Here is a 17,308-nt window from a genome sequence, read left to right on the forward strand (position 1 = left end):
CCTATACACTGGAAACTTCAGGGAAGGAAAACATTTCAAACTGTACAAGAAAGCATGCTTTGGAGTTCCCTGGTGGCCTAGCCTTAAAGATCCAGCCTTGTCACTGCTGTGGCGCAGGTTTGATCTCTGACCTGGGAACTTGCACATGCCCGGTCCAAGGCATGCAGGCCCGGCCAAAACGAAGCAAACAAACAAAAAACATACTTCAAATATGAAGCAACTAAGATGTGACGTGATTTTGAACAGTTGTTAGGAGTATAAGAAAGGGAAATCATTTGAAGATTGGCAGGTGAATCAAGGCTTCAGTGAAATAGATGAGAAGGTTTAATTATAGTATAAAACTTTTTTACTCAGTGAATGCTATTTAAGTAATCATAATAATGTATATCTTGGTTTTTAAGAGTCAAACCTTAGAAAAGCAAGTATGATCTGAGTACAGTGGGCTCTTTATTTTTCTCTATTTGAGTTTTTTTCATTTCTACATCATTTCCTTCCTTCTAGTCACCTTTATGTATATACCTAATGTCAGCATTGTCCACTTAATTATATCAAGTAATTATTGGCACATAAACATCATAAAGATGAAAGAATACTGTGGACACAGCAGAACAACTCAGTTTCTTGTTACAAATAATTGTTCAGTGAAGTCCTTCCTTTTGAATAAGTGCCATATTTCCTTTTTCTTCTTAGAAATATGTTGTTCACTCATTAATTCTTAAGTCTGAGAAAATTTATCTAGGATATTTACAGTTTAAAATTCAGTCTTGAGATTTTACTTTCATGATCAGTTTCATTGGCATCACTAGATTTTAGTTTAATATCATCTCCCTACCATTTTTCCCTTGTCTTATTTAGTCTTTTCTAGCATGAATAATTGATGAATAATACAGTAGTTCCTAGGGTGGTGAAATAGCAAATGCATCAAGTAAGATAAAGGAAGAATAAGAGTGCTGAGATCGTATAGCATATCTGAGAGTTGTAAAAGGATCCAATATGGTAATTGCATATCCTGCTTTATCCTATTCATTAAAAAAATAATTAACTTTTATCTTTGATATTTTAAAGACTTCAAGAAAGGAATAAATGTCACGAAATGTTCATTGTGACAAGTAGAATTGCTCAGAAAATCCTCAAAGCTAAAATTGGGTCTATTGCTATACAAAGGAATGACCAGCAGGTGGAGCTATATGATTAGAAGAAGCATAGTTTGGCAGCGTGTGAATACCTTTAAACGGAGAAAAGCACTTTTCTTTCTATTTGAAAAGTGTGTACTATAGAGGCCCAAGTAAAACAAGAAAAACATTAAAAGAAAAAATTCCATGAAATGATAAAATAACAAGAAAATTCTCTTAACAGATATTGTAGAAAAAAATGAAAATGGGAAGGAGATATTGTACCTTGTCAATAGAAGGCAAAACATGTTCTATTTTATTTTAAAATTACTATGTAAATTCAGGCAACTTAAATTTTAACAAAGTATTTTAATGTATTTTATACTAAAATGACAAAAGATATTTTGGTTCTTTTTAATATATTTTTTTATTTTAGTGTGATATGGGTTAAAGACCCTTAGGCCAAATTTAGATATTGGTTTTTTGTTTTTGTTTTTGTTTTTTTTTTAATTTTCGCACTGTACAGCAAGGGGGTCAGGTTATCCTTACATGTATACATTGCAATTACAGTTTTTCCCCCACCCTTTCTTCTGTTGCAACATGAGTATCTAGACAAAGTTCTCAATGCTATTCAGCAGGATCTTCTTGTAAATCTATTCTAAGTTGTGTCTGATAAGCCCAAGCTCCCGATCCCTCCCCTTCCCTCCCCCTCCCATCAGGCAGCCGCAAGTCTCTTCTCCAAGTCCATGATTTTCTTTTCTAAGGAGATGTTCATTTGTGCTGGATATTAGATTCCAGTTATAAGTGATATCAGATGGTATTTGTCTTTGCTTTCTGGCTCATTTCACTCAGTATGAGATTCTCTAGCTCCATCCATGTTGCTGCAAATGGCATTATGTCATTTTTTTTTATGGCTGAGTAGTATTCCATTGTGTATATATACCACATCTTCCGAATCTAATCATCTGTCGATGGACATTTGGGTTGTTTCCATGTCTTGGCTATTGTGAATAGTGCTGCAATGAACATGCGGGTGCATGTGTCCCTTTTAAGTAGAGTTTTGTCCGGATAGATGCCCAAGAGTGGGATTGTGGGGTCATATGGAAGTTCTATGTATAGATTTCTAAGGTATCTCCAAACTGTTCTCCATAGTGGCTGTACCAGTTTACATTCCCACCAACAGTGGAGGAGAGTTCCCTTTTCTCCACAGCCCCTCCAGCACTTGTTATTTGTGGATTTATTAATGATGGCCATTCTGACTGGTGTGAGGTGATATCTCATGGTAGTTTTGATTTGCATTTCTCTTATAATCAGCGATGTTGAGCATTTTTTCATGTGTTTGTTGGCCATCTGTATATCTTCTTTGGAGAAATGTCTATTCAGGTCTTTTGCCCATTTTTCCATTGACTGATTTGCTTTTTTGCTGTTGGGTTGTATAAGTTGTTTATATATTCTAGAGATTAAGCCCTTGTCGGTTGCATCATTTGAACCTATCTTCTCCCATTCTGTAAGTTGTCTTTTTGTTTTCTTTTTGGTTTCCTTTGCTGTGCAAAAGCTTTTCAGTTTGATTAGGTCCCATGGGTTTATTTTTGCTCTAGATATTGGTTTTAATGTGAATCTTTCTACTGCGTCATCCATCTGATATACTAATTATTTACTAAAAATGTAATTCTATTCCTCAAACCTGAAATTCTTTTAAAAAAGTAACTTTTATACGTTACATACCTACATAGGAAAATATTCATTTACTTTATTATGACATGAAAGATGACATAAGATTCAACATCATTGGTCAGTCTAAAGGAGTTCAAATTTTTCTAGAAATAATTTTTTAATCCTGATATTTCTGCCTTTGTCTTGTTGATAAAATTTTTCCTTTAGACATTCTAAAAAGGAATGGAGTAGATATCATTGGGTATCTCTAAAATATCATATGTTAATGAAAATGAAATATCTTTGTAATGAAAATGTGAGTAAAGAAGACCCAGCACCTCAAAGGGAAGCATTTTAAGGAGATTTTACCCTCCGAACAGTAGTTCTCTCTGACAAATTGATGATGAAGATTTTGATAATCCTAAAACTTATTTTCTTCCACAGTATTCAAATAACCTATGGGAAAAAGATGGAGCAATAACAATCACAACAAAGAAATATGCACAACTAATATTTATTTCTCTTTTGCTTGTTAGTAAGCTTAATAGATAATAATAGATTATTTTAAAATGTTTTCAATGTCAAAATTTAGTTAATAAAAAAGAAAAATTTTTATAGAAGTTACTATGTAGAAATATGTTTCCATTATCATCAAATATTTACTTCTGCCAAATTCTCTTTCCTCCTCTCTGGGATTTTATACACACACACACATTTCTCCTGGCCGCAGTGATGTGTATTTCTTTTAAAGGTCTTTTCTGTATTTTTTTCCGGCTCTTCAAGGTTGAGGCAAGATATTTTCTATTGACCTATCCTCTAATACACCACATCTCTCTTCTGCTTTGTCTAGTTTGCTGCTATTGAGTTCTTAATTTCAGTTACCACTTTTTTTCAGTTCTAGGATTTTTGTTTTAATTTATGTAAAAAGGAGATTACAGTTATTTGATGTAATTTTCTACCTTATTCATCATTATCAAATGCATTAACCACAATTATTTCAAAGTCTATATTTGATAATGTCAATAACCATTTTGTCAGTGACTTTGTTTTTATAGTCCTTTTTCAGCTAGCCCTGTTGTTGAGTCTGGTAGTTTTTAAATGAACCCTTATCATTATGTATTAAAAGTTTTAGAATCTCTGGCTTATCTCTTTCCCTGGAGAGGTTTTACCTTATCCTCTGACAGGCACAGAGCAGTAGCTGATTTAAGGCTGTGTTGCAGTTTGTTTCTGTTCTGACTGGTTTGTTCCTGCTCTTAGAGTGGAGCCTCCCAGGGATCTCAGCTGAATCTTGTGTTTTCTAGAGCGTTTCTTCTCAACTGGCTCCTGAACACCAGAGTTTGTCTCTCATATATCTTGAAACCACCTTCTTCCCAGCCTCTCATCCTATTGTCCTACACAGCTACACAGCTGAAGCATTCAGCTGAATGGCGAGCTTACTTTCTCTCACCAGGACTGGGCCTCTGTTTTTTAACTGAGATCTCTATATATAGTAGAATTTAAATTTTTGCTTGTGAAAGTTCCTGCTCTGAAGTTCCCAATGTGGCTTAGTGGGTTAAGGACCTGACTTTGTCTCTATATGAGTATGCAGGTTCAATCCCAGGCCTTGCTCAGTGGGTTAAGGATCTGGCATTGCTGCAAGCTATGGTGTAGGTCGTACTGATATGGCTCAGATCCGATGTTGCCCTGGCTGTGGGATAGGCCGCAGCTACAGCTCTGATTTGACCCCTGGCTTGAGAACTTGCATAATGCCACAGGTGTGGCCATAAAAAAGAAAAAAAAAGTTCCTTCTCTCATTCTTCTTAAGACTTCACTTCAGAACTGTATTGAATTAGTTTACGTAATTTCAGATGCTTTCTGTGTTTTTTAAAAATCCAGAATGAAAATTGTGTATTATTCTTTCATTTTTATTTTCTTTTGCATCCCCAAATCCTGGCTGCATTGTCTGCCGCAAACTGTAATTTTTATCTCTACTGTCTGATAAGGTTGCCAGAAGCTTTGTTGGATTCTCTTAAGTCCAGCAGCAGCTGTCTGCCCAAATTCTTAGGCTTTTCCCTGTGTACTGATGGTCTAAGGGTTACAGTCTGTAGAATGTTGGCATATTTCCCTTCTCTGTAGGATCTAAACCCTTCAATTTTTGGTGGTCTCAGCAGTTCTCTAGTACCTTTAAAAAAATTTAATTTTATTTCATCAGGCTTTCTAGTTATTCTTGGTGGAAGTATTGGTATGTCCAGGCTTTCCCATCATAGCCAGAAAATATGGTTAAATTTTAGTGTTTTAATTATTTTATTTTTAAAAATCTTAGGTTAGTAAAATGTAAATGAAAAATGCATATTTACAATAAAAATCATGCAACTGATAATAAAAATTCCATGCCTATGTCCCCGTCTTTACAGTCTTTTTTCCTGGAGGCAGAGTTGCAGTTTCTTACGCATCCGTCTTTATGAGTCATGTGTACATATGTATGTGCATATATCCCTTTTGCTAACATATTTAAAATTTTGAGTATGAAATTCTTCAAACACACTGAAAAGAATAGAGAATATGACAAAAACCCTTGTACCTACTATCCAGGTTTAAGAAATTTTAACATTTTACCATATTTCTTTTGATCTTCTTTTTTACTTAGGAAATAAAAGTAGTATAATATAACTGAATCCGTATTTTTTAAAATCTACCAATTTTTTTTGAATTCTCTTTTTTGCCATTCATTATAATTTTCATGATTTATCCATATTGATGCATGAAGATTCCCTTTATTCATTTTAATTTATATTTGCTATTCCTTTGATTGCTCTCCCTTATTTTGTTGTTTTGTATTTTTTGCATAGATGTTAAAATATTGTACCTTGGAATTCCTGCTGTGGTGCAATAGGTTAAAAATCCAAACTTCAGTGGTTCAGTTTGCTTCAGAGGTGCAGGTTCAATCCTGGCCTGGCTCAGTGGGTCAAAGGATCTGGCATTGCTGCACCTGTGGCTCAGATTTAATCACTGGCCTGGGAACTTCCATATGCTTCAGATACAGCCATAGCAAAAATAAATAAATATATATATGAAAAGGTGATATCTATCTATACATTACTTTATATTCTGGACTTTACATTTCTCACAAAACTTCTTTATGCTTAAAATATGTGATCCTGAGACTTAATTTGAAACCCCTCTCAACTTATGGAAAACAAAAAATTACATAGGGAACGAGTTTATGAGTCTTTAGTAATGATACATTGAGGTTTGAATAGAACATTTTGATGAATTCCAGACATATTTCTGAACCTTTGATATGTCCCTAGATTTATAAATTGTCCATTTAGAAAAATATAATATCTATTATTTAGATATAAATTAGGCTGCCCCTTTTTTTAACCTAAGTACTCCATATATAACATAATGTTTCATATATAATGTGATTAATATAAATATTTATCTTTAAAATGTTTCTCTCATTTTTCCTAAGATTTCACTTGAGAACACATATGAAATTAGCTTAATTTAGTTTTGGACAAACTTTTTAAAAAATCTTTTTAAGTAGTTTAGCACATTGGTGCTTTAAGAATGGCAATATATGTTCTTTTATTTTCTTCCTTTTTTAGGACTGTTATATTTTGATAACATTTTAATTAAGATTTATTGATTCATTTTATTCGCTTTGAAGTTTGTTAAGCATTATTGATATTAATGAAAATAATTAATGGTCCATATGGAGGTTAAAATTTAATTGAAGAGAAATAAATTGATCATTAGACCACACTAAAGTGCTAATGGTGTGAGGTAAGATTTGGAGTGACCCATAAAAGATGATGAAGATTTGATTTTGAAAAGCAGAGAGGGAGGATCTTTATGAACACTAACTCTAATGTCAGTGCAAGCAAGATGAAGAATCAGGAGTTTAACCATTTTATAACTGAGGGCATATATTTGGGATAGTAGGAAATTAAATAGATTAGAAGCAGATGATCATCAGTAGTCCAGCAAGTTGAGAATTGATGAAGTAGACAGTAAGATACCCATATCAATACCAAGAACATTAGAAGATGCAGTCAGTAATTTTGGAAGTGGAGGGGATCAGTGCAAGGAGAAGGAGATCAACCAGAAGGGTTTTATGGAACTTTGGAAAATTCATCTTAGATGTAGCCTTCAGAGAATGCCTATGTCCTTTGGGCCTGTAATTCCATTTCTAAGACTTCTAGGACGATATTCCAAAATGTGTGGTGTCTAAAGGACAGAGAACTGGAACATAGCAATCTTTTGAAGTAACCTGTTTTTCTGTAATGTATTCTTGCTTCCTCATGCCTTTTTCCTCCAAATCCCAGTGAGTCCAGGGGGTGGGGAATTTTCCCACAGTCTGACAGGGTGGTAGGGAAAGATCTGGGATCCCTTGGAGTAGGCACAGATTCTCCATCAGGTAGCTCTATAGAACTCTAGAGGGTTCATAGACAAGCTGCTGGGGTTCATGAATTTTCTGAAGTTACACTTAAGATTTGGGTTTATGTTTAGTTTCTAGATCGAGTTTCAGATTTTGAAAGATGTCTATGACCCTACCCAAATGAGTGACATTGCTTTTAAGATGTCCTTTCTATAAATCTCCATCTTAACTCTTTAGAAGCTGCTGAACCAAGTGGAAAGAAGACAAATGATTATATGTTGAGCCATGAAATTGCCAGAATTTAATTTAGTCATTTTTGACATACAAAAATATCAATTTCAGGAGTTCCCATCGTGGCTCAGCAGAAATGAATCTGACTAGCATCCACGAGGATGCAGGTTTGATCCCTGGCCTTGCTTAGTTGGGTTAAGGATCCTGTATTGCCATGAGCTATGGTAGGATGGCGGCTACAGCTCCCATTTGACACCTAGCCATATGGCACAGGTACAGCCCTGAAAAGACCAAAAAAAAATTTATATATATATATATAGATTTCACAAGATCCAGCATAATATATTCTTTTTTTTTTTTTTTTTTTTTTGCTTTTTAGGGCTGCACCCATGACATATGAAGTTCCAGGCTAGGGGTCAAATCAGAGCTGCAGCTGCTGGCCATAGCCATAACAAAATGGGATCCAAGCCACATCTGTGACCTACACCACAGCTCAGGGCAACACTGGATCCTTAACCCACTGAGCGAGGCCAGGGATTGAACCCGCATCCTCATGCATACTAGTCAAGTTCATAACCTGCTGAACCACAATGGGAACTTCCAACCTAATATATTCTTAAATAATTTTTTTGACACTTTTGGAAAGTGAAAGTATTTGCTTAAGCAGTCCATGTTCAATTTTCTGTTTAAATATACTTATTTAAAAATTAATTATGCAGTATTAGGAGTATTTCCTATGTATTTAAGTTTTCTACTTTGGTAAACCTTAGGACAGAGAAATGGTGGAACGAGAAATATAAGATAATGGAACCAAAAACGTATATGGTGTAATAAAAAAAATAGCAGATAGGTTCACACTGTTCACTAACTTTACTTGCTGGTTATGCTATGCCTGGATCTGTTTTTTGTTTTTTGTTTTTTGTTTTTTTGTCTTTTAGGGCCACACCTGCAGCACATGGAGGTTCCCTGGCTAGGGGTCTAATCGGAGCTACAGCTGCCGGCATACACCACAGTCACAGCAACGCCAGATCCAAGCTGCATCTGTGACCTACACCACAGCTCCACAGCTCACGGCAACGCTGGATCCTTAACCCACTGAGCAAGGTCAGGAATCGAACCCACGACCTCATGGTTCCTAGTCGGGTTCGTTTCTGCTGTGCCATGATGGGAATTCCTGCCTAGATCTCTTTGATAATGCAAATTCTCAGGCCCTGCCTGACTCGGGTACAAAGCACCACAGTAAATCTGCCTTGTCTGTTATGTCTACCATGAGCATGAGAGGGATGAGCGTTGTAATGCAGACCATTCGTTTGCTTTTCCATTGATTACATTAATTTAATCAGAATATCTTTGTTAACCAGAGCGTTTCATTTCCTCCAATGATGTAGTATATGATTGTCATAAGTGGAGTTTGGTAGTTGAAACTTTGAATCAAAAAAACCAAATTTAACAATAAGCTGTTTCTTGAAAGATATAATTTGATATAATTTGGCTCAGGGTAGGTTTGTTTCTCTGGTTTCTCAATTTTGACCATCCTTTTATTTTCAGTTAAACAAACAAACAGAAAAACCAAGAAAAAATATAATTGAAATGAGGAAATATTTTAAACCTAAACCATTTTTTTTTCTTGTGTAGGTCACTTTCTGATTCTAAGCAGATCAACATTTTAAGAAAAGCAAGATCTTATATAAAACAAAAGAAGTATGATGAAGCAGTAAGTGTGTAGGCCTCGTATATATAAATAGCTGATCATTCAGGTATGGGATGGGGCAAGAATGATGGTGGAAAGCACAGTGGACAGGCCTGGGAGCTTTCCTGAACCCTCAAGGAAGGGTTGAATTTCCTATGTAGCTGCTTTATCCATGGACATATTTCTCTTGTTTCAGATAATGTAAACTTCTTATCATTAACACTGGAAATGAACAATTGCCATTTTCTCTAATGAGGAAGTGTATTCCAAGCTTCTGCCACCCTACTTATGCACAGTATTTTAGAACATGACATATTTGTGCATTTAGAATTAGCTTCACACTATTAGAAGCTTAATGATTCATAGTGAAGCTTTGACTTTTCCCAACTCCTACCCCACTATGTTTTTCATTAATTTTCTCTTTGTTAAATGGTCTCATATAATTTTAAAATAAGGAAGAATTCTATTTTTAGTTTCTAAAATTGCCTATGTAGTATGATGCATTTCTAATGCTTATTTTTGTTATGGTTTTAAAATGGCAAGCTATTCTTTGTCTCTAAAATATTGTTATTTTAATAATGTTTTGTAACTGATTTGTGTAATCTGATATGAGAAGTCAAAAGATGTAAATGTGGGCATCTATTATTTGGCACCTATATTAGCCATTTCTTTCATATGTCATCTGAAGATAATTTCAACGGAATAAATCATTTAAAATCACTACACATCTCATAGATATCTTGCATTTAAAATGCCCTTTCTTATTAAGATTTAAAAATTCATTTTATTCAGGAAATTTTCTTATGCTTCAGTAAGATCCTTGAACAACTAAAATCTGTTCTTGATCCATCATCTACAGTTACTTTAATTTTAATAATTTCCTTCCTTTGAAATTTAGATTTTTTAAATTCTTTCCATGTGTCATTTTATTTTTCTTTCTCCATAGGTCTCCCTTTGCAAGGAGCTGATTAATCTTGCATTAAAAGGATTATCCTATTATCACACTTACGACAGATTCTTTTTGGGCTTCAATGTTGTTCTTGGTTTTGTGGGATGGACATCTTATGCTTCTTTATTGATCATCAAGTCTCATTGCAACCTTACCATAGGTGTTAGTAAAGAAGTCAAGGTATGTTCAGAAAATACAATGAAAAATTCGGATAATGGTGTAAAATCACTATGACTGAGGAAAGAAATTAAATGAGGTCAACGGTAATGAGTTCTTATAATGTACATGTACTAAGCTAACTATTTCATTTGCTCTTGTTGTATTGGGACTTTTTTTCTCAGTAATCTCTGTTTCTTTAGTTGGTGAAAGATTGCATCAATAATGATGGTCCTATAACTTAGGAGGGCTATAAAGGTAGCCGTATCATTTAAATTCACATATGGCATTAACTGTGCTGATTTTCTGTTTATTTTTATAATTGCTTAGCATGTTGTAAGTATTCCATATCTTTCTACAGTACAGGTAGTCAGAAAACAATTCAAAGCAATATATTTAACTTTATCTGATATAAAGTTAAGAGCTAGAAAGAAGGAGTTCCCGTCGTGACGCAGTGGTTAACGAATCCGACTAGGAACCATGAGGTTGCGGGTTCGGTCCCTGCCCTTGCTCAGTGGGTTAACGATCCGGCGTTGCCGTGAGCTGTGGTGGAGGTTGCAGACGCGGCTCGGATCCCGCGTTGCTGTGGCTCTGGCATAGGCCGGTGGCTGCAGCTCCGATTGGACCCCTAGCCTGGGAACCTCCATATGCCGCGGGAGCGGCCCAAGAAATAGCAACAACAACAACAAAAGACAAAAGACAAAAAAAAAAAAAAAAAAAAAAAAGCTAGAAAGAAATAAAATCACTTATTCAGAGTGTTCCTTTTAAAATGATATATGTTTTTCTGGAATTATCCTTGCCCTTTTCATCTTTGTGAAATTCTTAAGTACAAATTTTTAGAACTTTCTGTTTATCCTCATTTTAAGAATTAGTCCCAGAGTTCCCTCATGGCTCAGCAGGTTTAGGATCTAGTATTATCAATGTAGTGGTGTGGGTTCGATCCTTGGCCCAGGAACTTCTGCATGCTATGGACAAGGCCAAAAAGGAAAAAAAAAGAATTAGTCCCTAGTTTACTATGCTTTCAATATAAAAACAAAACCACAAAACACCCCTCTTTAATAGTACTTTATATACCTGAGAAAACATAACAGTACATATATAGTCTTACTATATTAAAACACTTTACTCGGAGTTCCCTTTGTGGCTCAGCGGAAATGAATATGACTAGCATCCATGAGGATGCAGGTTCAATCCCTGGCCTCACTCAGTGGGTTGAGGGTCCAGCGTTGCTGAGAGCTGTGGTGTAGGTCTCAGACGCATCTCAGATCTGGCTGGCGTTGCTGAGGCTGTGATGTAGGCTGGCAGCTATAGCTCCGATTCAATCCATAGCCTGGGAACCTCCATATGCCATGAGTGCAGCCCTAAAAAGACAAAAATGAACAAAACAAGAAAATCACTTTACTCCTTTAAAATATATTACTGTCATTTACTGGGGAGAATATGCCACTTCCATTTCTTTTCCTTCATTCATTGCAATGATTATTACCATGTCCAAGTCCTCTAAAAATTTATCTGGATGGTGTATTATTAATAATAATTATCTGCATACATTTCCATTGGTAACTTTTTTCAATTTTATATTTTACTTTTCTGTAATGGAAGGAAGAACAGTAGTGTTTATCCCATTTTTTACAATGCTTTAATGCATCTTAAATCATTTCCCCCAAGTAATTTTCATTATTTGAATGAATGTGAAATTGGCTGGAATAGAAATAATTTCTTACATGGTAGGAAAAGAGACAAAAACAAAAGTGTTTTAGTAATGGATACATCTCGGCATTCAGCTGGGTTTTGAAATTTATTTTGCCATTTTAAACTCATAACAGTGCTGAAAGTAGGCATTATAATTTTTCTGTACAAAAGAGGAAACTGCAGCTGTTTAACTTGCAAAAGGCCATCCAGCTAGGATTCTGATAATGCAGAGAATATTTAATTATTGAGTGCATAGCACAATGCTGCATAGGATAAAACAAGAAATACAAAATTCAGATTCTGTCCTTAAGGAGCTTAGAATTAAATCAAGTAGGTAGGAGATGTACACATATAACCACCTTATCAAGTATAGGTCATTATACTACACTGCATTACAAAAGACAAATGTTTGACAAGGTTAATATGTGTTGAGTACTTGAGTGTGATACAAAGGAAATATCACTTTAGCTAGGGTGATGGTAGTAGGAAAAAGTAAGTCTTGGCAGAAATTTGACATAAGGCTATAGTGACAGGATGAGAATTAAAAGCAAATTGAGTGATATAAACAGAGGCAGAGTTGGGAAAATGTATTTTTATGCTGGGATAATAAGTAGTATAAGTTAAACTGTGCTATTCTAGGACAGTCCTGGGTGTTTTACATTGTTATTCAGTTATGCTTAATACTACCCTAAATTTAGTGGTTATGATTATCATAATATGGATGGGGGAATTTAGGCTCACAGGGACAAATGTCTTCTCTAAGGACACAAGTGTTAAATGACAGGACTAATATCTCCTAATTCTTAAGTTAATGCTCTTTCTACACTATGCTACCCTCAAAATAAGTACTTCAGTTTGGGTAGAATTTGGGAGATTTGTTCAAGGGACTAATAATAAGAGATAATACTCACCATATAGATTAGGCTGAAGTAATCAAAGGTTTAGATTTTATTTAGAATTTAGATTTTAGAGTTTAGATTTTATTTAATGAAGAGTTGTTATATCAGTTAGAGTTAAACCAGAGAAACAGACCAGTAGAATATTTATATATATATATATATATATTTTTTTTTTTTAATTTTATGGCTGTACCCACAGCATATTGAAGTTCCTGGGCCAAGGATTGAATTTGAGCTGAAATGCAACTATGTTGTAGATGCGGCAACACCAGATACTTTACCCACTGAGCCAATCAGGGGATTGAACTTGCACTTCTGCAGCAACCCAAGCCACTGCAGTCAGATTCTTAACTGTACCATGGCAGGAACTCCCTATATGGGTCATTTCTAATTTATTTCTATTACAGACAAGTCTGTAGTGCACATTCTTTCTAAGTGTAATTTGTCGCAACACCTTTTAATTGAACTCTGCATCTAACATATACTCTTCTCCTTTGCTTTTGTTAGTTAAGATATCTTTTGCTTTCATAAGTATCCTTATTTTGCCATGTGCTTTCCTCATTCTCTCATTACTTAGTAAAGTCTCAAAATGTTAACCCCTTAAGCCAAGTTCTATAATTCCGTCTCCATCTGTACGATTTAAACTCCTTGAAGACCAGCACCTAGAACAGAGCATGGAGTAGAGTGTGTGACCTAATAATGGTTGGATGGAGGAGCAATCACAAGCACACAGCATAGTTCATTATCATAAGATGTTTTTTAGAAGGTCTGGGGAGGCAGAGAGTTAATTCATGATGAGGTAAAAAAAATGCCCCGCAGTCCTGTTATTTAAAATCCTTTCCACTTTTACTTCGGCTGAACAGATTTCTTTTTGATTTAGGTTCCTACAGTTAGATGTTTATCTGTAATGTCTATTACTCTATGGGTCAAAGGATTAAATAATTATATGGTATTGTACTGACTCTAGAAAGTTCTATGAATGTCTTTTTAGGTACTCTTTTAAACTTATTTTCTTATTATTTTACTCTTGTCAGAATGATGTGAAACCAATTCCATTTACCACGGTGAATACCTGCCTCAGGCATTTTTAGCCTTAGAGACTCTACCTGTCCATATCTGTTTGAGATTTGCCCCTTCTTCCATCCCCTTGCTCTGGGACCTCCGCTGCTTCTCGCCCATCTCCACTTCCACTGTTGGTTTCTGTAGTAACTTCTGGGAATAATGCACAGAAGTAGAGGAGGAGATAAGAAAAGTAAAGGTGATATTTGTAACCATTGTTTATAAAGCAATAGTAATATTCTGGGCATTTTGTTAATAAGCTCTTTACATAATTTCATTTAAGCATTACTAACCTTCATAAACAGGGAATTATTAGTCCCATTTTATAGATGTGGTGAAATTGTCTCAGAATCTAGGTTTTGCTCTTTGTCCATGGTCATACAGTGAGCAAGTGACAGAGCCAGATTTGAATTCTGGTCTGTGTGGTTCCAAACTCTTGATCACAAGGCTGTGTTTCACCTTCATTTTTACAACTCTGCCCTAATTTATCTTGTCTTCTTTACTTCCCTTGTGACACTTTATGCCAGAGGAGATGAATTATAAAAGGGAAAAAACTTTTACTTTTCTACCCTAATCTCCCCTCTCCAGAAGGTAATTCTTAATTTTCATCTTATTTAGCTTAGGTAGCAAAGCAAGGGGAAAACAGAGAGAGAAAACAAGGCATGGAGGCAAGAGAGCACAATGTGACCCCTCCAATCCTGTTTTTCCTCCTGTACTGTTCTTAGCATCACAACTTTCCATAACTGTATTCTTTTCCCAGTTATCGGAATTTCTGTCCCAGACCTTTACATCATTACTCATGCCCCAGAGCATCATTACCTCCTGCCCGGCCCATGGAGGCCATCACTAGTGACTGACATTGAGGAGCTTCTTTTTGTTTGGCAGGTGGTTAGGAAGAGAAGATAGGACTGAATGAACTACTGTGGTTGGGCCGTGGAGGGAGAAGCGTGGGCAGCATGTCAAGTTAAAGCTCGGATAGATGGAAGCATTGTTCCAAATGAAGATTAGCTCCCACAGTTTATTGTCTATTCAGTGGGCTTTTGTGGGCTAGTCAGTGAACTCAGTCAACATTTCTAAAATTGTTACTAAGGAGAAATATGTTCAGAGTGCCAAACAGGTTACTTGCAAACAAACTTTAGAACATAGTCATTTTAAATAGAGAATTGCCTAATTGCAAGCATCCCAGGTTCTCCAGTTTTTTTCTTCTATAATATGCTTCTCCAATGACAGATTTTTTTAAAATGCAGTTCTTAATCATCTAGTTGAAAGAATGTAATATATTTTCTTTATAAAATCTCTTTTTTAAAAAACCTATCAATTAGCATGAGTTTTGAGTGTTGTCAATGTTTTGTTTGACTTTCAGAAACCAAGCCATCTCCTGCTTTGTAGTTTTGTAGCTCTTGGCCTTTTAGTGGCACTTTTCCTGCTGCTTCAAGCCTGTCCCTGGACTTACTATGTCTATTGTTTGCTGCCATTGCCAATATGGTATGCCGTTCTAAGAGAGTAAGTAACACATCTTGCGGTCTTGTTTTTCACTGACAGTTAAATTTGTATTTAAAATGCATTAAGGGGAAAAAAAAAAAAAAAGGAGTTCCCGTCGTGGCGCAGTGGTTAACGAATCCGACTAGGAACCATGAGGTTGCGGGTTCGGTCCCTGCCCTTGCTCAGTGGGTTAACGATCTGGCGTTGCCGTGAGCTGTGGTGTAGGTTGCAGACTCGGCTCAGATCCGGTGTTGCTGTGGCTCTGGCTAGGCCGGTGGCTACAGCTCCGATTTGACCCCTAGCCTGGGAACCTCCATATGCCGCGGGAGTGGCCCAAGAAATAGCTAAAAAAAGACCAAAAAAAATAATAATAATAAAATAAAATAAAATAAAATGCATTAGAGGAGTTCCTGTTGTGGCGCAGTGGAAACGAACCTGACTAGGAACCATGAGATTGCGGGTTTCATCCCTCGCCTCGCTCAGTGAGTTAAGGATCCGGCATTGCCATGAGCTGTGGTCTAGGTCACAGATGCAGCTCATCAGATCCCATGTTGCTGTGGCTCTGACGTAGGTCGGCTCTGATTAGACCCCTAGCCTGGAAACCTCCATATGCTGCAGGTGCAGCCCTTAAAAAAAGACAAAAGACAATATAAATGAATAAATAAATAAAATGCATTAGATTTCCTAGCATAAGTCATGAAAGTATATAATACCATCAAATCTCCAAGCCCTCTCATTTCATTCATAATAGCATAAATGTTGCATATAAATATCCTTTTTGTTTTTCTTTTCCCTCTTCATCTTTATTGCCCAGAGGTAGTATTGACATCATTCCCTTCTTTGTGTATCTTTTATAAGAAAAATCTGGAGTAAAAATTAAATGATAATAGGTTACCAGGCGTGACTTACATTTTGATCTTGTCTCATCATCCCAGTTTCCAGTGTATCTCCCTATTTCACAAAGCAGTTTGCATGCTTTCATCCCACACATTTTTGCTCTTCTTTTCCTAGCTGTCATGTAAACCTAGATGAATGAAAGTTTGTAATTCAATCTAGTAATGTGTACATACAGGGATTAGGGGAGATTATTCACATGTGCTGTGGCTCTACTTTGAAGTGCTTCCTCACAAGTTGGACTTGAAATGGGTTCTTACCATTGTAGAACACATCAGAGGTAGAGCTCTCATGTGAATTTCAAGCACTTTAAAACAAAACCACTAAAATGTTGGGCTGGTTCACACTCCTAGCCAACGAGGGTTATGGTGCAGATCTTGTTGCCCTCTATATTTACACCAGTAATCTAGAAGTTAAACTTGGTCTTGGGCATCCTTTAAGCAAACCAGACCCCAAAAGCTGACCATAGAATAACAACCCAGAATAAGGGTATTTTCAGGATTAGCCAGCCTGTTTGTAATAACGCAACATGTGTTTTTATTCTAACTTCTGTTACTCCAGCTTTGACCACCTCTTCTTAACATCAAAAATAAAAATTAATATTAAAATATTTTAAATATTAATATTTTAAAGTATAAGGCAAAAAGACAAGAATGTCATTTACTCTGGTTTAAAATTTTTCAGAATGAAAGGTTTTATCCAAAGTTCCCTCCTGAATTATTAAATGTTCTACTTATGAAGAACACATATATATTTAAACTTTAAGAGATAATGTGGAAGTTCCCGTTGTGGCTCAGCAGGTTAAGAACCTGACATGGTGTCTGTGAGGATTCAGATTTGATCCCTGGCCTTGCTCAGTGAGTTAAGCATCCAGCATTGCTGCAAGCTGCAGCAAAGGTCACAGATGTGGTTCAGATCTGGTATTGCTGTGCCTGTGGGCTCTGATTCGACCCCTGGCCTGGGAACTTCCACATGCTGCAGATATGGTCATAAAAAAAGAAAAAAAAAAGAGACAATGTGATTTTGAAAGTAGTTGTGTTCTCTCGTTATCTTTTTGATAGCTTATAAAGAAAATAAAACATAAAACTTGACTTTTCTTCTAGGAAAAAAAAAACTAAATGATTTTAC

General features: G+C 35.9%; 1 protein-coding gene across 12 annotated transcripts in view; it reads left to right on the forward strand.

Moving 5' to 3' along the window:
• PIGN (phosphatidylinositol glycan anchor biosynthesis class N) overlaps positions 1–17,308 on the forward strand; it is a 99,210-nt gene that overhangs the window by 35,251 nt on the left and 46,651 nt on the right. For all 12 annotated transcript variants that reach the window (XM_021099773.2, XM_084977283.1, XM_084977309.1 and 9 more), the window contains 3 exons: positions 8,995–9,073; positions 9,996–10,178; positions 15,168–15,307. In XM_021099773.2, coding sequence (XP_020955432.1) covers positions 8,995–9,073; positions 9,996–10,178; positions 15,168–15,307 — 402 coding nt within the window. The remainder of the gene's footprint in view (positions 1–8,994; positions 9,074–9,995; positions 10,179–15,167; positions 15,308–17,308) is intronic.

The sequence above is a fragment of the Sus scrofa genome, chromosome 1 (assembly GCF_054392235.1).
Source record: "Sus scrofa isolate SSC_HxYL_T2T_F1_AM1 chromosome 1, Sscrofa_HxYL_maternal_Yorkshire_Landrace_v2.0, whole genome shotgun sequence".
In the NCBI taxonomy this organism is placed as follows: domain Eukaryota; kingdom Metazoa; phylum Chordata; class Mammalia; order Artiodactyla; family Suidae; genus Sus; species Sus scrofa.